We start from the raw sequence: 23,297 nt of genomic DNA, 5'->3' as shown, positions 1-23,297 counted from the left end.
TTGAACCCATAATGTATTATAACATTCTAAAACATTTAGATGTAAATGATACTGGATAGTAGTTCTATGAATAACAGCAGCATCATTTTTTGTAGATGGGTGTGACACTGTACTATTTTCCAATCACTAGACGCATTTTTCTGATTCAAGGGCTCTACAATATATTATGGTTAAGAGAGGGACTAACTTAGCTGCAAATTCCATATAGAATCTGACAGATTTAGTGTTTTCACTTGTTCCTCAATGTGACCGACATTAATATCTATACCGCTCACCTTTTCAGGGCGTGAGAATTAAGCTGGAACAATATGCTAATATCTAACATTTTGATATTTTGTTTCTGTCCATGAGTGTCTCGGCACTGATTTTGGTACCTCTGACAGCCTAACATATTATTAGAATTTGTTTGCCTTTTGTGGGAGAGCCAGTCATGACAAAACACTACCATCTGGTGAGCAAGATGTATGAGACAGGCGAAATACCCACAGACTTCAAGAAGAATATAATAATTCCAATCCCAAAGAAAGCAGGTGTTGACAGATGTGAAAATTACCGAACTATCAGCTTAATAAGTCACAGCTGCAAAATACTAACGTGAATTCTTTACAGACGAATGGAAAAACTGGTAGAAGTGGACCTCGGGGAAGATCAGTTTGGATTCCGTAGAAATGTTGGAACATGTGAGGCAATACTAACCTTACGACTTATCTTAGAAGAAAGATTAAGAAAAGGCAAACCTATGTTTATAGCATTTGTAGACTTAGAGAAAGCTTTTGACAACATTAACTGGAATACTCTCTTTCAAATTCTGAAGGTGGCAGGGGTAAAATACAGGGAGCGAAAGGCTATTTACAATTTGTACAGAAACCAGATGGCAGTTATAAGAGTCGAGGGGCATGAAAGGGAAGCAGTGGTTGGGAAAGGAGTGAGACAGGGTTGTAGCCTCTCCCCGATGTTATTCAATCTGTATATTGAGCAAGCAGTAAAGGAAACAAAAGATAAATTCGGAGTAGGTTTTAAAATTCATGGAGAAGAAGTAAAAACTTTGAGGTTCGCCGATGACATTGTAATTCTGTCAGAGACAGCAAAGGACTTGGAAGAGCAGTTGAACGGAATGGACAGTGTCTTGAAAGGAGGATATAAGATGAACATCAACAAAAGCAAAACGAGGATAATGGAATGTAGTCAAATTAAATCGGGTGATGCTGAGGGGATTAGATTAGGAAATGAGACACTTAAAGTAGTAAAGGAGTTTTGCTATTTAGGGAGTAAAATAACTGATGATGGTCGAAGTAGAGAGGATATAAAATGTAGACTGGCAATGGCAAGGAAATTGTTTCTGAAGAAGAGAAATTTATTAACATCGAGTATAGATTTAAGTGTCAGGAAGACGTTTCTGAAAGTATTTGTATGGAGTGTAGCCATGTATGGAAGTGAAACATGGACGATAACCAGTTTGGACAAGAAGAGAATAGAAGCTTTCGAAATGTGGTGCTACAGAAGAATGCTGAAGATAAGGTGGGTAGATCACGTAACTAATGAGGAGGTATTGAATAGGATTGGGGAGAAGAGAAGTTTGTGGCACAACTTGACTAGAAGAAGGGATCGGTTGGTAGGACATGTTTTGAGGCATCAAGGGATCACAAATTTAGCATTGGAGGGCAGCGTGGAGGGTAAAAATCATAGAGGGAGACCAAGAGATCAATACACTAAGGAGATTCAGAAATATGTAGGTTGCAGTAGGTACTGGGAGATGAAGAAGCTTGCACAGGATAGAGTAGCATGGAGAGCTGCATCAAACCAGTCTCAAGACTGAAGACCACAACAACAACAACAACAACATTGTGAGAGATCTATCAACAAGATTCCGCTATGGTAGTCACTGTTGCCCTTCATGTTTCCATTTAGGCTACCAAATTCATTCCATTTAGCATCTTTCTGTCTATAGCCCTATGCTTTGTTTTCCAACTGTTGTTCAGTAGTCACTGTTTCTTTAGAAATTTCTGTACAGACTGTATGGTGCATACCATGGAGGGTTCCTCCAATCATGAATTGTTCTATAGGGTAAATATTGATCAAGTGCTTAGTGAACTACTTTTCTAAACCAGAGTTGGTTGCTTTGGGGAGGGGGGTGGGGAGAGAGGACACCAAACAGTGAGGCCATTGGTCCCATGGTCTAAAGTGACAGAAACTATGGGAGGAACAACACAGACAGCACATTCCAGTCAATGGCAAAGAAAAATGGGCAAATAAAGAGGCAAAAGGAATGTTGGGGTGACAGGAAGAATGAAGAACAAGAGTGGAGTGGGGGAGGGTGATATGTGGGGGAAGGTGAGAGCAGGGGGTGCCCCGAAGGTGCTACACACAATGGGGCACCAGCACCACCAGCAACCGATCCCAACCTCCACACCATACCATGATAGTGATACAATGGGGACAATACCAAGGGAAGAAGACTCAAGAAAATGGGGAAATAAACAGCTTAAAAGACCAGACAAAATGTAAGGAAAGGAGGGGGGAGGGGAAGCCTGACCAGTTTGGAGGCAAGGCTGAAGGCCTCCCAAACAAACACAGTGCTAACTGGGAGACTGATTCTGGAATGGAACTCGGGACGTTAAATGTGGGAGGACACACTACTTTCACAAAGAAAACTGAGGACAGATGTAATCATGTGAGGGTTGTCTGCTAGCACCCAGGACAAGAAAGGTGAGAGGACATATTTAGAGTGAGGGCAAAAAGGTGAGAGCAGGCCAGCAAAATATGGATCACCATGAGGGGGCCCCCACAACTACAAAGGGGGGGGGGGGGGGCAGGGTCATTACAGAGTAAAAAAGCCATGGATCAGCCTGATATTGCTGATATGAACACAGCAGAGGATGGTAAACACCTGCCAGGAGAGATGGAGGGAAGAACGCCACATTGTGGGAGTCCCCTTGATCACATGAGCTTTATTAGACGAGACGCCCCCCCCCCCCCCTCTCCCGAAGGGCTGGCTCACAACTGAGCAAAGAGGAATTTGATGTGAAGCCGCAAATCTGCCCCCAGAGGTACCAGATATATCAGCCATAACAATTAGCAGCTGCTTAGAGTCATAAGCCTTGAGGGACGTCAGCTGGAGTAATGTTTTGTTTCAAATCCCTGAAAACCTTTTCAAAAGTGGGTTACCAACAACATTTAACATTTTTGCAAAGAAACTGATGGAGCAGTTCAGTGATGGTTGCTGCTTGAATTATGAATTTTTGGTAGTAGTTCAGCTGACCCAACACTGATTTTGGTATCCCTTGGAGGTGACAGTTTTTGCATGGCCTCTCCATGGTGAAGAGAAAGGTGCATCCTTGAAGCACTTGAAACATGTACCAGTTATTCAACTTGTGGCATGAAAAAATTTAAGTTAACTTGTTTGAACACTTTGAATAAGGCTTTCAAATTTGTTGCAAGATCTTTCACATTTTGACCAGTGAAGAATATACTGTCCAGATAATTGGCTGTGCCTGGAATTCCCTGTATTAGGGTTCTGGATATCTTTGAAATACGCCTAGTGCACTGGCAGTGCAAAGGGCAGACAATTATATTGAAAAAGGCAAAAGGATATCATAATGATGAAGATACACTTTGAGGCTTCATCCATGATAATTGTGGATAGCTGTCCCTAAGGTAGATTTTTGCAAACAGCGGGTCACTGGCAGGTTTTTCCATGATGTCTTTAACCTTCAGAATAGGAATGATGTTGATGAAAAACTATGCATTGACAGTAGACTTAAAATACACAAAAATTCTGAAAAATCCATTTGATTTTTTTGACTGTCACAATAGGAGCAGCCCACTGGCTGTTGGCTACTTGGTTCAGGATTCCTTCCTACTGCAGTCTTTGCAACTCAAGGCAAAGCCTGTCCCAAAATGCAAAAGGTGCATTCTGTGACTTCAGAAACTTATGCATCACCAAGGACTGCAAGGAAATGTGCACTTCAAAGTTGGTGACTGGTTGACTGATGGGAAAACTCTGAGACATACTTCGTAAAATGGACTTGAAGGTAGATGCTATGTATGAATGGTTGGATGCAGTTAAGTGAGTTGTGGACTTTCAAGCCTAGAGCATTAAAGTGAACTAAACCCATGGTTTTAGTGGCCCCTGTCATATCAACAACTAGGATGCTGGCTGCTAGGTATGCTGGTTGATACTGAATGTGGACACTGAACTGGCCCTTCACTCCAATTGTGTAGCTTCTAGTGGTTACAAAGGTGCCTATTTGAGTCTCAGTTAATGATAGCAGTGGGGGAACCAGTATCTATTTGAAAGACAATAGAGATGGTTGATGACCATCTCTAACATCAGTACCCTATCAGAGATGGGCAGCACAGCCTGGATGTAGAGGACATGCAAGCCATATACATAGCCCACCTCATCAGGGTCCAGTGTGTCCATATGAGTATTCACATTTATTTTTAGTGAGGACTGGCAAACCTCTGCCTTGTGTCCAGTTTTACCATAGGTTTTGAACTTTGCCTGGTGAAAATAGCATTGCTGGCAATGATGCAGTGATAAAACAATCACTTCATGAGGGTGACAAAAGATTGTTATGGTTTCCTATGATTTCCCGTTTGGGGGAGAATTGTCTGGTGGTACAGGTCAAGCCAGGGTCTTACATGTTGGGCGGGTGGCAAATGCCTGTGTTGGTTGTTGTAGGATCACTGAGGACCTCACTTACTGCTCAAAATCCTGGAAGAGGGGGGAGGTATGTAGCTAACAATGGTTCATTCAGTCTAATCAGGTCATTCCAGGAGCCCTTCGTGTGGAGAATAGACAAGGACCACGCCATTAACTAATGATTCAGCATATCACTATTTGCACTTGGTACTGGAACACTGAAATTGGCAATTTCTGGAAATCCCTTGCGATTGTGCTATCCACTCCCAGTAGGAATGTCTGTTTCGTTTAAGACAACTAAAAAATCTGTGCCTGGCAGCTGGCACATAAACTTTTGAACCAAAATAGTCCAATAAACACATTTTCAAATATTCATAAGTTAACTCATATGGAGAATGCACAAGGATTTAACTGCTGCAGGAGGTGATAGACATCAGCCCCTCAGGAGAGCAACAAAAAAGCACACTGCTGTGTAACATCTAAGATTGTGTGGGAAATGAAATGTAGTTCTAAGTGTCTAACATAGTTCGCCCATGGTTCCGTCTTCCCATCAAACATTGGGAACAGTGGTGGTGAAACTCGGAAGCCCTTCACCATGGGATAAATGTGAGACAATTGGTTGGCACCTCAGGTGACATGCTTATGGCTGCAGGCTTCCCCATCATTAGTTCCTGGACCTGTTGCATTTTTGCGGTCATGTCTGTAATGGCTATGGACATACTGAAATGAACACCTGACATTAATATAGAATCACTCTTCTCTGTGTTCGAGCATAAATTCACAAGAAACAAAAATAGTTTATCAATTGAGTTTTGTGTTGAACTAAATTCTTCTGATAGTTGAAGTAAACGTTTATAACTGTTTGCCTAGAATTGCTACATCACAAACAATCTGATAAGTGTCAAAATCTTAAGAACCATTCAGTGAGATGACAGTTTCTGAACACAATCACAGTAATGAGCTGAGATACTGAACTCCAGGAGGCAGCCTGATATGATCCAGGTGATGGCTTTAAAGTACTAAATTGGCAGATGAATTGATCATGAACTATTTATGGCCACATGACATGACAGAGGCAAATGGGCCCACACTAGCTACACCTGCTATGAGTGGTGCCACTGCCACCTATCAGCGAGTCAAGAATCGGGAGTCACAGTAGTGGCATCTGAAGTTGTTCTCCATAACCTGTCTTGCTATTGTCACTTCCTTACTGACACATATTTTTTGCGAAGAAAGATTTTGTTTTACTTTCATTGTCATGGTCCCTCTGTTCTTGGACATAGGAAGATTGTGGTGCAGTACTGTCATGCTAGTGGGCTGCATGAGTCAACATAGCAGTTTTGAGTAGAAGCAGCAGTTGGCTGAGTCGTATATGATAGTGTTCCATCCATTATTTCTGACTCATTCGCAATAGCACATAAATTTTGTTTTTTAACTTTTCAATTCACTGGCAAACCTGAAGAATTTACATTATATTTTACAAACATTATGCTGCCTGGTACAGAACACTCCATAAAAACGTTGTAGAACTACCTCACTAGGTCACTGCCACATCATCTTAAATAACATTACAATAATTAAAATATATTTTGCATTATTGAAATGGCTGTTTTGACAAAATTATAATTAAAAATTAAAATTTGCAAAAGTTACACACATCATGAATTATAGTGTTTTGCAGAGTGTCTCATCATAATAATTTCAGAATGTATCACAGTCTTTATATCAAATTATACTGTGTTACATTTTATAACAACATTTTCAAATAGTATTCTAATTACATCCCAATTCCAACAGGTAATTTATTATTAATATGATTTCAGTATTTGTGTGTAATGTGTGTTACTGTAAAATTAAAGTAACTGAGTTAATCACAATTATTTATAAATTATAATTTCTTTTTTTTTTCAGATGAGGTTCCTAGATTGCACAAGGGGGGACAAAAAGCCATCACCTTCCATTTTGGACATTGGTGTAAAGAATGCACTTAACTTCTCAGGTTTTGATGAAAAAATGTTCAAGAAGAGAGGTGGAGTGTATAAGTGGAGCAAGGCAAGCATGAACCTTGATTGGTAAATGACTGTTACATGATGGATTGAAGGAAATCTGCCTGACCTTTCTGCAGTACAAAAATTTCCAGTATGAATTTTGACTGGTAAATGATTATTAGATGTTAGATGACTGATGAAATAAGTCTGCCTGACCTTGCTGCAGTACAAAAATTTCCAATACCCTCTGAAATGCAGTGTGTGTGTGTGTGTGTGTGTGTGTGTGTGTGTGTGTGTGTGTGTGTGCGCGTGTTTGTCAGAGGAGTAACTAGGGTGGGGCAACTATAGGACATGTCCTGAGGACTGCAAGAACAAGGGACCCTCTTGCACCCAAAAGAAAGAACAAGAAAAAAAAATTGGAATAAATTAAAATGCAAAGGAAAACTGGAAAAATAGAAATAATGACGTACATCAATATATGTTCTTTCCTTCATTCTCCCATGTAATAAAGATAATCAAAGTGTTATTTAAAGAAAAAAGACCTGTTTGCTTTCAGAAGTTTTAACGCTGCACATGCCAACGGCCATCTATCCGATGGAGTGAAAAACACGATTCATCTGGAAAGGCCACCTGTCGCCACTCAGTGGATGTTCAGTTACAGTATTGGCGTGCAAATTCCAGCCTTCGTTGCCAACGAATAGCACTTAGCTTGCGTTCATGAACCAGACACCTGCTGCGGAGACCAATTCACTTACATCTGTTCACCCGTACACATCTCAGCCGCAGTCGTTCGCTCCTGCCGACTACCGCCCGTAGTGCACCACAGTTGCCTTGGTGCCAGTTGTGGATAGCACCTTTCTGCCATGAATGGTATAGTTTAACCATGGTGGCACATGATCAGTTTACAGACATAGCCATTTTGAAAATACTTCCACTCTTGGCCCGAAAGTCGATGATCATGCCCTTTCCAGTGTCAGATACATTGCTCCACTTCCACATTACGACAATGACTGCACTGTTTTCCATGTCTTCTGTGACATGATCTGTATATCCTTCACTGCTAGTGCTACCACCTGCTGTCTGCGAGTGGCTACTGCACATTGACGTTGAACGAGCAATCGGTTATATTAATGTGACTGGACTGTGTATTACGTGTTTCTGTGCACTACATGTTTGTCCACTACAAGTAAGTGGTTGCCTTTCCCTTATTTTACATATTTTTGCATCCAGAAATATCCATTATTGTTATACAGTGAAAGAATATGAGATGAACTGTGGACATTTTAGTGAGTATATAAAGCGGAAGAGAGCAGATCTGATGGAGGAAGCAGGGAGCCCCACTTAGATACTTGTTCCAGGGTCCCCACAACTGTAGTTACACCCATGGTGTGTGTGTGTGTGTGTGTGTGTGTGTGTGTGTGAGTGTGAGAGAGAGAGAGAGAGAGAGAGAGAGAGAGAGAGAGAGAGAGAGACTTAATTGGTATAGGTAGTTGAAAACAGTATTTTTCATCTTCATTTCTCATCAACTTGAAGGTAACATAGAGCATGAACTGAAGAAAAAATGAACAATCAATTTACTGTGACAACTAAGTGGCTTGATGGAGTACTAAAAGATGCTGTTCCATCACCAGAGGTTATAGAAGCAAAGGTAGCCAGAAAACACCTAAGAGTGAATGAGGATTTCGCCCCAAACATCTTGATTTGTGGTGTAACATTTACCAATTAGCCAATGAGCCACAAGTAGGTGTCATAATTGTTTTAGTTTTAAGTTAGATCACACATCACTGATATTATATTCAGCAGCCAAGACTGATCTGTCTAATTTTTTATGTAGAAAGTAATCAATCATTAACTTTTGTAAAACAGCAAAATATAGCTCAGCATTAGAAATTATATTTTTTTGTTGTTGTTTTGTAAAGAGTATAGTGTCAGTTTTTTGTGTTATTATATCTATGGAAAAATCATGTAAGTCATTGAAAAGCAATTTTATGAAGATTGTCACTTCTTGAGTGTAGAAATGGACAATGGACTTTGGAATAAACTTGATAAATACTGAAAGAAGACAAAATCTTCATTGCAAATCTGTCTGTTGGAAAAGAGTATACTCAAATTATTTCTGCTTTTAGTGATTTCTAATTGAGTGCTACAGTGAATAGAAAAGACAAAAAAGAAACAAATCATTTATAATGTTAAACCAACAGAAAGAAGGGAGGATAGGGTTCAATGTCCTGATGGAGTCATATGGAGATGGAGCACAAGCTCAGATTAGGCAAAAGTCTGTGTCTACCGATTATAATGGTGGGACATCTTTATCCCACACTCTATGCAGTCTGTACCTTGGTGAGTTCCATTGCTTACGTTTCACCAGATCACTACTAGAGGTCAACACGTGCTTCCCTGTGTCCAATAATATCCTGCAGCCCTTTTTTCCTATTAGCCCTCTTATCGCACAGTTCACCTCTGCATATGATTTCATAGCATCCACTCTTACTGTGAGTGATTGTAGGTGGACCTATGGTTCCCGCTGGTATTTAACACCTTATCTTTCCCTGGTCCTCTACTTCAAGAATTATTACCTCCTCTTTCTTTATTCAAATCACCCTGAGGCTGGTGACACTTGTCTCTTTATATGCTCTGTCCATCCACACCTGAAACATTTTGTATTAGCTGCAAACATTGTCCATTTACCCTGCATTCCAGTCAACAGATTGATCCCACACACTACAGCTAACTGCACTGCTATGTGCAAATCCATCGGATCCACTGTCTGTACTCGTCTGGACATTTCTGTGTCCCTCCTAAAAGAACATTGAGCACCTGCTGCTCAGCTTCTTCAGGGTGTGTATGCTTCGAGACATCGAGGAAAAAGCCGGGAATCTTTTCATCCAAGAGAAAACTGGTAAAAACATGGGAATTTTTTAGAATTTTGCGAATTTTTCATTGTTTTAGACTTCAGTTTAAGATTTTTAATTTTGATTGGTAAGAAATGATAAACAGCAAAATGTGTCAAAGGCTTTAGGACAAAGACTATGGAATACTTTATAACAGTAAACTGCTGCCAATGAGTGTGATGTCATAACTGTTTACATGTAGTTCATTTGAGTAGTTGCCCATAGGCTCATGTGCATATGTAGTTGAGTTTCCTATGGGCAGTACCTTGAAGTGTGGCTGTTAGCTGTATCAACAATAGCAACAAACAGCCAGATGTTACTTGGAAAAATTTTTCTGGCGCCCAAGCTGCCAGATTTCTGCGTGCGCATACCAGTTTGGGTTACAGTGGGGAGGGGGTTAGTCTCCACGTAAGCCGTGTTAACATTTTGTGATTTTGCAGTTTCCTCATCATTTACATTTCTCACATCAAATTAAAACAAAATAGATTTCTGTGTTGGAAGTTATCAAGTGAATTAAAATACATTCACATAATTACAGTAGGCTAACATATGTTGTTAATTTCAGTTCTCTGATCTCATTTTATTTCCACATTTTTGGCAGTCAACCGCCTTGCAGAACAGTGAAGTTATTTTTGTTGATTTTGCTAAATAACTGTAGCTTTCATTTATCTTTTCCCCAGAGGCAGTCAGTTTATTAGAAATGATGTGTTTCATTCTGCGCTATTGGCTAGTTTCAACTGTTCACTGAATTTCAGATGCACGTTTTCATCTTCTGGCGTGTATGGCATTATGCCATAATAAAGAACCAAACATGAGATAATGCAGTACTAGTACTCCAAGAAAATTTGCATCCCGAAAACCGCACTGAAATCTTAACACCAGGTTGGGGCCTACTTCTTTGTGATTCAGAACACATGAATGTCCACTTTAAGCTGAATTATGCATTTTAGTATGGTGTACGAAATTCTGGTGCTCTTGGAGTATCCTATTTCTGTTATGAAGTCATGCAAGATCTTTTAATACGATATATGTACAAACATATGGGCTTTCAGCATCATCGCAGCTACCCACGCACAGTAATGCCTGTTTTCTGGCGCTCTCTGGCAACTACTGAAACGAAGCTGTTACTAACAGGTCACTGGAAAATATTGCGAATGGTGCTTTGAAAAGTGTTAGTTTCAAAGTAAATTTTCTTTTATGCAAGATGAATTATGTTACATGTGTGAATGTGCAATGAATTTCTTAAATCACATAGCGCTTTACTCTCATTTGAAACTTAACACATTGAGGACTTGTCACTTACAAGAATTTCGAGCCCAGAAGACTGGACATTAATATCATTATTTAAAATTTTACTGGCACATTTGTGTGAGTGATGTATCTTAAAGTGAAACTCATGCAAAAAAGACCAATATTTATGTGTGAAAGTTTAGCTTTTCTGCCATGAGGATCTGTTTTCGTTTTTGGCATTACATTCCATAGCCATCAGTACTTCAGATGTAGGACGGCTTGGTTATTGGACTGGAATTGCAGACTTGCACCTGCATTTACAGGTGTAGGTTGATGTGCCCTGCCCAGCTGTCAGAGTCTGGGTACCAACACTAGTCTTCTTTGTAAAACTGGGCGACTATGTGGCCTTAAGTGTCAGAGTACAAGATACAAGCCATTCCTGCTGGAGTTCTTTGGCATCTATATCCTTAATGTCCTGGCATGACACAAACCTTTCAACAATATAGCCCAGTGTGCCGCTGACTGTTACTAGCAAATGTCTCGTCAGTGTCTAGGACGCCTTAAGATAGAGGATTTTTCTTATAGACATTTATACCATTCTCAGGACCTGGGTGGTGAAGCGAATATCCCTGTTCCTTGTGACACACAACATTCCACTGCCGCACCATATGACACTAAAGAGAATATTAGAACAATTGCATTATCACGAGGCTATCCACAAAGTACATTATGTTTTGCAATTAAAAATAAATAAAGTATTGGAAATTTTTTTTTATTATATACAGATGAAAGCCACACTTAAATACTACTTTTCTACATAGTTGCCATTTAAATTAAGGCACTTATCATAGCGATGGACGAGCTTGGAAATTCCTTTGTCGTAAAATTCGGCCGCTCGAACAACTATAGTTCACTTGTCCATGTATCGAGCATTGTGAGCCTCAATAGTCATAAGTTATTTCATTGCACACGCATGTTCATGTCACCATGCTTCACCGTACTCTTGTGGAAAGACACATACAGCCGTCCAAAACACTGTATAAATTGCTTGTCTTTGAAGTTCATTTCTTCATATAGAGTTTGGTTTCTAATGGAAATTCATACAAGTACTGAGTTACAACAATATACATTACATGATAACTTATACCTATGGCTGACATTCCATCCATTGGTTATATTATGAACATAAATTTCTTAAGTTTTAAAATGTCATAAATATTTTCAGTAACTGGGTTCTGTTGCTACAATTCACTCATTAGCTTCTATTTATCTTCATTCACATCACATATACAAATTAATTCCATATCACATTTTTATGACACAATACAAATGTATAATACATTTTTGCTTTTATAGATAGGCTTTTATCACTTGTCGGAGCTCATCTATTTCTTAGGTAGAGGAGGGAGAAAAAACATTGGAAATAGGACCAAAACATCGCACATTGCTGGCCTAACTACACTTGGCGCTGCCTCCTTTGTGTGGAAGGGAAGAAAGGAAATACTGATCTACTGGTTCAAGGCTTTATGTGGAAATGTTACTTGTACAATCATGGACTAGTCGCTAAGAAACTTTTGCTTCATTGAAATAATGTGTGCCGATTAATCATTGACGAAGTGTCATGTTGTTTCCTCATCTACTAGTGCTATTTACTTCAAATCCCGTGTAGCTTAGTGTGAAATGTAATGGTTTAACCACCGTATACTTATCTTTCTCAAATACCTGGAAATGTCATTATTCAAGCTTTCATGTGCAACGACAAAAAATTAATTGGTTTTTGTAAAATCTCATGCTTAAATGTTTATGTGTACTCTGCAGCGAATAGGTAGTGATAATTGTCACATAGACCCACTGTGACGATGCATATTTCATTTCTCATGTGCCTTATGACCTTTATCATAAATATCCTTTTAACTGAATTGTTTACTCGAGGTGCGGCCCATTTCTTCATTTGGTACCTGCTATTCTTGACGTAATTCTCTTCTTCTGTGCTGTGACGATGCACTGGTCTCTGAAAGAAAAAACTTAAAACTAATTGCATTTTGTAGCTCGATGGCCACTGATACATTTGGTCATTGCATATGTCTGCAGAGATTTCCATATTTTGTTTAAATTCATAGACATTTGTTTGTTCTGTTACTCTTTATGATGATTTACTCTGAAAAGAAAATTGACATCTCTCACGGTATTTTATTGTTAGTCCTTAGACATCTCGTATAGATTTTTCATAATGCTTCCTTTCGATTGTAAATATGTTGTATACAGCTTAGTATTTAATTAAATATGTGTGTACATATATCAATAAGTTCTATAGTTTCGTAGACAGTGTATGTATTTGTGTAGTATTTCCATTTACTTTGTATTTAGGTTAAGTACATATTGCATTCCTATCTTGGCTGCGTCTTCAGCCAGTCTGTCGCACATGTGCACAGTTCAATGTCTCCTCTCCTGCTACTGACATCAGCGCGTATTGTTGAGCGCGAGACAACTGAGCCATAAGCAAATTTTGTTTGCACAAGTACTTTCGCTTCGCATGAAGCGGTCTGTTACTTATCATTTCTGTTAATTTTTATGCCTATGTGTACAAATCAAAAGGATTACTTATGCCTATACACATTACTTTATCTTAAAATACACTACAGAAGAAAAAATTACACTTAAAATTATGTACACTACGTACAATTATCTTGCGATAAAAAAATTGTTACCAAGTTTTGTCATTCTATAAAGGCTTTTATATCTTTGTGAGGGTAGGGACCCTTGTCTCTTCTTGTTTTTAGGTTAATCTGTACATGCCAGGATATGGTATTTTGGAAATTACATATGGTCCTGAATAGAGTAATTACCACTTCTTATTCAGTTTGCCAAATTTTGTCAATTTAGGGTGCATCCGTAAGAGGACTCGTTGCCCTTCAAAAAATTGTGTAACACGTTTCAGTTTCTTGTTATAAATTTTCTTTCTGTACTCGGCCCTGTTTTCTAGTGTAATCGTGGCTTATTTTGATTTTGTCTTTTGGTGTCATTTCTCTATTGGGTACCTTTGGTATGGGCGACCCCCACTCATTCGTTTGCTTTGTCTGGAACATCAATTCATTAGGCATGAAACCTGTTGAAGAATGTGGAAGGTTATTGACAACTTCCGTGAAAGGAGTTATGTATTCTAACCATTGGGTATGTTTGTGAGGGGTGTATGTCCTAATAAACTGGTTAAATTCTTTAAAGATTCGTTCAACTGGGCATGCTTCTGGGTGAAAAAAGCTTACTGATATGTGCCTTATGCCCTGGGAGGTCATAAATTGTTTCCACTTCTGCCCAACGAAATGTGAAGCATTATTAGTTAGTAGTACCTTTGGTTTACCTACTCTTCTCAAATAATCTCCCTCAGTTCTTTTTCTGATATTTTTGGCTGTTGCAATTTTAATGGCATAAATTTTGATATGTTTCAAGAAAATGTTGTATACTGCTACTACGTATTTTACTCCTCCTTTACTTCTTGGATATGGACCAGCTATGTCCAGGGATATGATATCTAGAGGGTTTTTTGTGAGTATTGGGTGTAACTCAGTATATTTTGACACATTGGACTGTTTTGATTTTTGACATATTACGCACTTTCTTAATACCTGTAGGCTTGCCTTCTCAAATTTGGAAAGTAACGAAGTCTTGCAATTTTTTCAGTACATTGGCCTACTCCATAATGTCTTCATATTTCATGTGCGTGTCTTTTAAATTCATCGACATAATGTGTGTTGCAATTTTTGTAGTAAATTTGCTCACTCCATAATGTCCCCATACTTCATGTGCATGTGTTATAAATTCGTGGATATAATCTTCAGGAATACACACACACCATTGATAAGATTTTTCATGTTTCTTATGAAACAAAATGCCATTTTACTCCTGATACCATTTACTTACCTTTCCACCTTCATCTTGCTTAAGGTTTTGCTCGACTTTACTCCATCTGTGATCTTCCTGTTGTATAATTTTCATCTGTTTACAAAACTTATGATAATCAGACTGTGTAGTGCTTCGAGAATTTCTGTGTGAATTCTAAAACCACTCGGCCTTCTACCATCTCGAACACACAATATTTTAAATATAAGTGAAAGAGAGCCTATTTTCTATGCATCACCTGTCTTCGTGTGCAGGTTTGAAGTTTATCGTGAGACAACTATAGACTTGGTGGTTGAACGGGACCTACAAGTGTTTGCCAGTTGCGCCATGGTAGCCGTAGTGACAGAACAAGGAGTGTTTATGTATTCCGTGCTGTTTTATAACTTTGACGATTGTAGTGGAAAAGAAAGAACAGTTGAGATATAGTTAATTAATGCTCGTTTTGGACCTGGAAAGGACAAGATGTATATTCAGATTCATATTGAAAAAGGACATGGTTATCAAGCCAACCTTACATTATATCTAAATCTACTTTGTTTCTATGGTTTGGAAACGCGAAGAGACTTACTCGATAATATTTGCTTATGTGGAGACTGAGATTTGTAAAAGTTTGATGTTGAAATATACGTCATTAAGTGAAGAAAAAGAAACTGTGTATGTCTGCTTATTTTATAAGTACAAAGAGTCTTGAGGAATTCCTGGTCCTAGCAAATATACTTCAGAGAAGAAGAGAAAAGGAGATTGCAGCAGCAAGCTAAAAGGAAAGTCGGTTGACAATCTCAAGTAAGTCTTATCATTAAAGAAGTGGGAGTTTATACACATACTTCACCACTTTAAGTCGTCCAAAACATTATAACTGTTGTGTTGTACCTTGCATTAATAACATTTTGATTTCTGCGTCTTGCTCTGTTACTTCACTAAATTCCTCTAAACCTAGTGGTAGCCTAGACAAGGTGTCTGCAATAACGTTCTGACTTCCTTTAATATAAATGATGTCAAAATTGAATTCTTGTAAATATAGACACCACCTAACTAATCTATGGTGCAATAGTTTACATATTAAAAGAAATCACAGTGACTGGTGGTCACAGTAAACTTTGGTATTCTTGCCCCACAAAAAATATTCAAACTTTTTAAATGCCCATAGTACTGCTAAAATTTCCAATTCTGACACTGTGTAAGATCTTTCTGCTTCTGATATCGTGTGACTAGCAAAACTTCCTTACGTTCTTCCTCTCACATCTGGAATAAATATGCCCCCAGCCCTTGAGATGAGGCATCTGTGCATAGACAAAAATCCTTGGACATGTCAGGGTGGCTAAGAATGTTTGCATTTACCAATACCTGCTTAATGTTATTAAAGTTCCCTTGACACTTATCATCCCATAACCAAAACCTATTTTTTTATAACAAGTTGAGCAACACATCACTGTTCATCAGTTGTTGTGGTACGAATTTACGAACAAACGAAGCTAGTCCTAAAAAGGCTTTTAGTTGTTTTTTATTCCTTGGAGCTGGGCAATTGTGTATGGCATCAAGCTTCTTCAGATCAGGTATTATACCTTGTTCTGACACAACACGTCCTAAAAATTTGACTTGCTCCTTACCAAAACTAGACTTTTTTAAATTGGCTAGTACTCTGTAATCTGCAAATCGTTGAAGCACCTGTTCAATGAACCTGATATGTTCTAACCAAGTGAGTGTGGCTATTAGCAGGTTATCTACATAGACAGTGACTTTGATAAGCAGTCCTGGTCTTAAAACCTTGTCCAAACATTCCTGTGCTAATGTTCAGTCCAAAAGGTAGAACACAGAATTCGTAAATTCTGCCCCCACAAACAAATGCATTTATTTTTGACTTTCTTCATGGAGCCAGTAGGACATCTTGAGATTGAGTATACTGAAATATTTTGTATTATAAAACTTTAGAAGCTGTTCGTCCAAGTTGTCTGGTATTATGCATACTAGTACTATAATCTGAATTAATAGCAAACTCTTTGCCTCTGTATATGTCTGCTTGTGTCTGTATATGTGTGGATGGATATGTGTCTGTGTGCGAGTGTATACCCGTCCTTTTTTCCCCCTAAGGTAAGTCTTTCCGCTCCCGGGATTGGAATGACTCCTTACCCTCTCCCTTAAAACCCACATCCTTTCGTCTTTCCCTCTCCTTCCCTCTTTCCTAATGAGGCAACAGTTTGTTGCGAAAGCTTGATTTTTGTGTGTATGTTTGTGTGTCTATCGACGTGCCAGCGCTTTCGTTTGGTAAGTCACATCATCTTTGTTTCTAGTACTATAATCTTATTGATATCTCTAGCATCGAGAACTAATCTTACAGAACCATCTGGTTTGCTTACTGGTAATATTGGACTACAATTGGTGAAAATGAAGATTGTATAATTCCCCATTTAATCATACGATTGATCTCTTCCCGTACTGCATTTCGGTTTTCCCAGAGAATAGGATTTGACATTACACAAAATGTTTCATGTGGATAGACTTCAAATTTATATTCAGAGTCTTTGATTACTCCAGGCTCCTTACTGAAAACATTGGCATACTTAAATAACAAGTTAGAAAGTTCTTGTTGTTGCATCTCATTTAGTACCTCTGATTCACTTAGATTAGATTAGATTAGATTAGATTAATACTAGTTCCATGGATCATGAATACGATATTTCGTAATGATGTGGAACGAGTCGAATTTTCCAATACATGACATAATTAGGTTAATTTAACAACATACTTAAGTTAATATAACAACTTTATTTTTTTGTGTTTTTTGTTTTTCTTTATTTCTTTATTTCTCTGCCATTTCGTAACTAACCTCAGTGTTTGCTTCTTGCTCAGTATCAAATTTGTTTGTGAAATACACTGCTAGAAAGGAATATTGTATACGTTGGTAGTTGGACCTTTATCTAAAATTAACTGTGTGTCAGTGCTAAATATTTTCACCTTAATGATTGTCCGCCCCTGGTAGCTGAACGGTCAGTGCGACAGACTGTCAATCCAAAGGGCCCGGGTTTGATTCCCGGCTGGGTTGGAGATTTTCTCCGCTCAGGTACTGGGTGTTGTGTTGTCCTAATCATCATCATTTCATCCCCATCGACGCGCAAGTTGCCGAAGTGGCGTCAAATCGAAAGACTTGCACCAGGCAAACGGTCTACCCAACGGGAGGCCCTCGTCACACGACATTTCATTTCATTTTACCTTAATGATTGCTTATACTTGTTCTTCCGTGACTTTACCTACTATATCTAACTCATGCTGATACATATCATCCTTGATGTCACCTCGTTTGTCAAATCCTTGAAACATGTTTGTAGGTCTTCCATGCCCCATTCCCAAAGGTCAATAGCCTGGCGCTTAGCTACGACTGGCTGGTGTTTTCCGATGGAGTGGCGTGACTTAGTTCATTACCTGGAGAAATTTCAGTGAGTTGCACTGAGTGTGTACTTAGCCAATTTGTCGTTATGTGCCGTGCAGTTATTTTGCTGTCCAAAGGTCGGCTGGGGTACAGCGTAAGGCATGGCATTGTTACCGCGCTTCGGCCACTGCGGCGGCTGACTGTTTCTATTCATATTCGGCATAGGATGTTGTGATGGTGAATTGTAATTCTCTGGTGCATTGAAATTACCCATGTTGTTTCCGTTCCCGGTACCATACTCATTACCTCTGGGCATGTAATTTTGCTGTTGTGTGTACCGTACCAAAATTGCTGTGTGTTTAAATCACGTTTTACTGACTGTAATTATGTTGTTGTGCCTGGTTTTCTGTTGCTCTATGGGCCATGGGGTACAGCTCCTTCCTCATAGATTAAGTCGATAGAATCGAGCACTGACTGAATATATTCAGTGTCGTGCTCGGGCGTTGTGACTAATTTTTCTCTGATGTGCGATATAAACTACTTTTCAAAATTTTTAACACTTCTGCTTGTGATATTGGATTCGTCCAGTAGCGTGTCTTGTTCAGGTATTTTTCAAAGTATCCACGTAGACTACTGTATTTGCCATTGAATGGTGCAGGGTTGAAAACCTTGCGTCTGAGTCTTTCTTGCATTGCCTCACACCAGTATTTGTCGAGGAAAGCTCGTTCAAATTGGGTATAAGTGCAATCCCACGACAAATCCGATCTTCTGTGCTTCCGTCCAGTTGTGTGGAAATACATGACGAAAAGATCTAATAAATACTACGGGATTAATTCTTTTACCTTCGGTAGTAAATGTAGGAAATGTCGATGTCTCAGCAAACCTTCAACTGCAAAAATAGTTGATAGACTCGTGGCATTTTCGATCGTAATTATATTGTTATTATAGTTATTGGTAATTCCGGCTGGTAGTTGATCAGGTATTGGAGTTGTTAATATGTTTACACTTTGCAATGTACAACTGTCACTGGTACCTGCTGTGAGACTCGTGACAATTTGTGAATAGATACAACAGGTTGTTGTTTGTTCACTGTAGCCTGTGTATTATTTACATTCATATTTCGAGGTCCGGTAATACTTTCTTCTAAAAGATCGCGAATCCTATTTTCCGCGGCTTGTAGTTTAATGTTTACCTTGTTCATGATTTCATTTTTTCTTTTTCTGAATAGCCTTCTCTACTACATCTGTGTATAACTTAACAGTCGGTTACTAATTTCCCTGCAATGGTGTTACCCTTATCTAGCGTACCTGCTTCAGCTTGACTAATGATATCACTCAGATTTTCATTTATCTTCTCTCTCTTCTTCTTAGCACATACTGTTTATTTATTTATTTATTTATTTACGTTCTGAATCTTCATGGTACATATACCATACCTTAGATGTTGGACAAAATGACATTACATTAATATACTGTTACATTGATTGTATACATTACATTTACAAATTGTTACATTTTTATATTGCTATATTGTCACATTACATTTTTATATTGTTACAACCGAAATTAACTTATTTTTCAAGATACTGTGTTACTGAGTAAAAACAGTTTTCCAAGAGATATGATGTTACAGATTTTTTAAAGCTATGGACTTTGTTTATGGCCTTTAGGTTACTTGGCAGCTTATTAAACAAATGTGAACCTGAGTGATATACACCTTTCTTGCACAGTGTGATATAACAATGATGTCTGTGTATGTCACTATTTGCCCTTGTATGGTGTTCATGTACAGATTTATTTTGAATAAATACATTTCCATTTTTTAGCATGCTTTTTTTAGGAACATTACAACTACTAGTATATAGATACATGGTAGGGGTAGAATCCCCAGTTCTTTAAAGAATGGTTTGCATGATTTTTGGCTGTTAGTATTTTTCACTATCCTCACAATCTTTTTTTGTTTCCGGAATGTGGTTACGCTATGAGGAGAATTTCCCCAGAATATGATGCCATATCTCAATAGGGAGTGTATGCAAGCGTAATACACCGCTCTAACTGTTTCAGGACATGTGTTGTTCCATATAATCCTCATCGCATAAGTCATTTTGGATAGTTTAGAATTTAATGAAGTGATGTGGGAATTCCATTTAAGATTGTCTTGTAAGTAGATGCCAAGAAATTTTGTTTCAGTGACACTGTTAATTCTGTGGTTTTCCATGGACATGTTTGGTTTTAATGGGTTTTTATTTTGTTGTGTATGGAACTGCAAGACGACTGTTTTTTGAGGGTTTATCAGTAATTTATTCCTCATAAACCTCTCTGTGACATTTTCACTTGTGACTTTAGCATTTAAACTTATGAGTCATTTCATTTTCACCTTCAATTAATATGCTTGTGTCATCTGCAAATAGCACTGGTTCGGAGTGTTGAATGTGTAGGGGGAAGTCGTTTATGAAAATTAGGAAGAGAAAGGGACCTAAAATTGAGACTTGTGGTACACCGTGGGTTAATGTGGAAGGTTTCGATTGATAAGCTTGGAGTTCGTTTTTTCCCATGTATTTTACCTGTGTTATCTGAGAGCGATTTTCTAGGTAGGATTTCAGCCACTCGTGTGGCAGGCCTCTTACACCATACCACTCTAACTTTCTTAGGAGAATTTCATGGTCTGTTAGATCAAATGCTTGTGTTAAAAACAGGAAAATCCCCGAAACATTTTTGTGATTATCCACTGAATTTAAAATACGATTTATGAGGCTAAAAGTGGCTGTTTCAGTACTCCACTGAGGCCTGAAGCAATGCTGACATTCTGAAATCATATTTTTTTGTTAAAGAAATCAGTTAGTTGTAGCAGAACTAGTTTTTCAATGATTTTTGAAAAACCTGATAGGAGTGACACAGACCTATAGTTGACCATCTGCTGCCAATAGCCCTTTTTGTAAAGGGGTACAACTTTTGCAGTTTTTAACTGTGCAGCTGTGGCAAATGCGGAAAAGCGGATCAATTATATGTAAAAGTTACATACATATTCCTAGCATTTTCTGCAGTTTATGTATGATATTGTTCATGATATGTATCAAAATATTCTTTGAATGCTCATTCATCAACTATATTTTCCGATTTTACCTTGTTCTTTTAGGTTTTATTGCGAGAAGTGCTATAAATATGGTACCTTTTTTTTTTTTTTTTTTTTTTTTTTTTTTTTTTTTTTTTTTTTTTTTTTTTTTTAAAAAAAGATGGCGGCGCGTGTAGACGTACTAATAAACCGATCCGCGGAAAATTACGAGTTTTTAAATCCTGTGTGTGTAAAATGCAGTAAGAAGGTGAAATATGGTGTTAAATTATGTTCGTGGTCACAGAAATGGATCCATCGTTGTTGTTGTGGTCTTCAGTCCTGAGACTGGTTTGATGCAGCTCTCCATGCTACTCTATCCTGTGCAAGCTTCTTCATCTCCCAGTACCTACTGCAACCTACATCCTTCTGAATTTGCTTAGTGTATTGATCTCTTGGTCTCCCTCTACGATTTTTACCCTCCACGCTGCCCTCCAATGCTAAATTTGTGATCCCTTGATGCCTCAAAACATGTCCTACCAACCGATCCCTTCTTCTAGTCAAGTTGTGCCACAAACTTCTCTTCTCCCCAATCCTATTCAATACCTCCTCATTAGTTACGTGATCTACCCACCTTATCTTCAGCATTCTTCTGTAGCACCACATTTCGAAAGCTTCTATTCTCTTCTTGTCCAAACTGGTTATCGTCCATGTTTCACTTCCATACATGGCTACACTCCATACAAATACTTTCAGAAACGACTTCCTGACACTTAAATCTATACTCAATGTTAACAAATTTCTCTTCTTCAGAAACGATTTCCTTGCCATTGCCAGTCTACATTTTATATCCTCTCTACTTCGACCATCATCAGTTATTTTACTCCCTAAATAGCAAAACTCCTTTACTACTTTAAGTGTCTCATTTCCTAATCTAATCCCCTCAGCATCACCCGAATTAATTTGACTACATTCCATTATCCTCGTTTTGCTTTTGTTGATGTTCATCTTATATCCTCCTTTCAAGACACTGTCCATTCTGTTCAACTGCTCTTCCAAGCCCTTTGCTGTCTCTGACAGAATTACAATGTCATCGGCGAACCTCAAAAGTTTTTATTTCTTCTCCATGGATTTTAATACCTACTCCGAATTTTTCTTTTGTTTCTTTTACTGCTTGCTCAATATACAGATTGAATAACATCGGGGAGAGGCTACAACCCTGTCTCACTCCTTTCCCAACTACTGCTTCCCTTTCATGCCCCTCGACTCTTATAACTGCCATCTGGTTTCTGTACAAATTGTAAATAGCCTTTCGCTCCCTGTATTTTACCCCTGCCACCTTCAGAATTTGAAAGAGAGTATTCCAGTTAATGTTGTCAAAAGCTTTCTCTAAGTCTACAAATGCTATAAACGTAGGTTTGCCTTTTCTTAATCTTTCTTCTAAGATAAGTCGTAAGGTTAGTATTGCCTCACGTGTTCCAACATTTCTACGGAATCCAAACTGATCCTCCCCGAGGTCCGCTTCTACCAGTTTTTCCATTCGTCTGTAAAGAATTCGCGTTAGTATTTTGCAGCTGTGACTTATTGAACTGATAGTTCGGTAATTTTCACATCTGTCAACACCTGCTTTCTTTGGAATTGTAATTATTATATTCTTCTTGAAGTCTGTGGGTATTTCGCCTGTCTCATACATCTTGCTCACCAGATAGTATAGTTTTGTCATGACTGACTCTCCCAAGGCCATCAGTAGTTCTAATGGAATGTTGTCTACTCCCGGGGCCTTGTTTCGACTCAGGTCTTTCAGTGCTCTGTCAAACTCTTCACGCAGTATCTTATCTCCCATTTCATCTTCATCTACATCCTCTTCCATTTCTGTAATATTGTCCTCAAGTACATCGCCCTTGTATAAACCCTCTATATACTCCTTCCACCTTTCTGCCTTCCCTTCTTTGCTTAGAACTGGGTTGCCATCTGAGCTCTTGATATTCATACAAGTGGTTCTCTTCTCTCCAAAGGTCTCTTTAATTTTCCTGTAGGCAGTATCTATCTTACCCCTAGTGAGACAAGCCTCTACATCCTTACATTTGTCCTCTAGCCATCCCTGCTTAGCCATTTTGCACTTCCTGTCGATCTCATTTTTGAGACGTTTGTATTCCTTTTTGCCTGCTTCATTTACTGCATTTTTATATTTTCTCCTTTCATCAATTAAATTCAATATTTCTTCTGTTACCCAA

General features: G+C 38.5%; 1 protein-coding gene across 1 annotated transcript in view; it reads left to right on the top strand.

The window, feature by feature from the left end:
- Window positions 1–8,632, top strand: part of LOC126474049 (radical S-adenosyl methionine domain-containing protein 2-like) — a 51,414-nt gene extending 42,782 nt beyond the window's left edge. The window contains exon 6 of the mRNA XM_050101460.1: window positions 6,557–8,632. Within this exon, the coding sequence (XP_049957417.1) occupies window positions 6,557–6,721 (165 nt within the window). The 3' untranslated portion in view covers window positions 6,722–8,632. The remainder of the gene's footprint in view (window positions 1–6,556) is intronic.
- Window positions 8,633–23,297: the final 14,665 nt, after the last annotated feature.

Source organism: Schistocerca serialis, chromosome 4 (assembly GCF_023864345.2).
Source record: "Schistocerca serialis cubense isolate TAMUIC-IGC-003099 chromosome 4, iqSchSeri2.2, whole genome shotgun sequence".
Classification (NCBI taxonomy): Eukaryota; Metazoa; Arthropoda; class Insecta; order Orthoptera; family Acrididae; genus Schistocerca; species Schistocerca serialis.
Note: the sequence above shows the minus strand (reverse complement) of the source record. Positions and strands in the feature narration are given on the sequence as shown.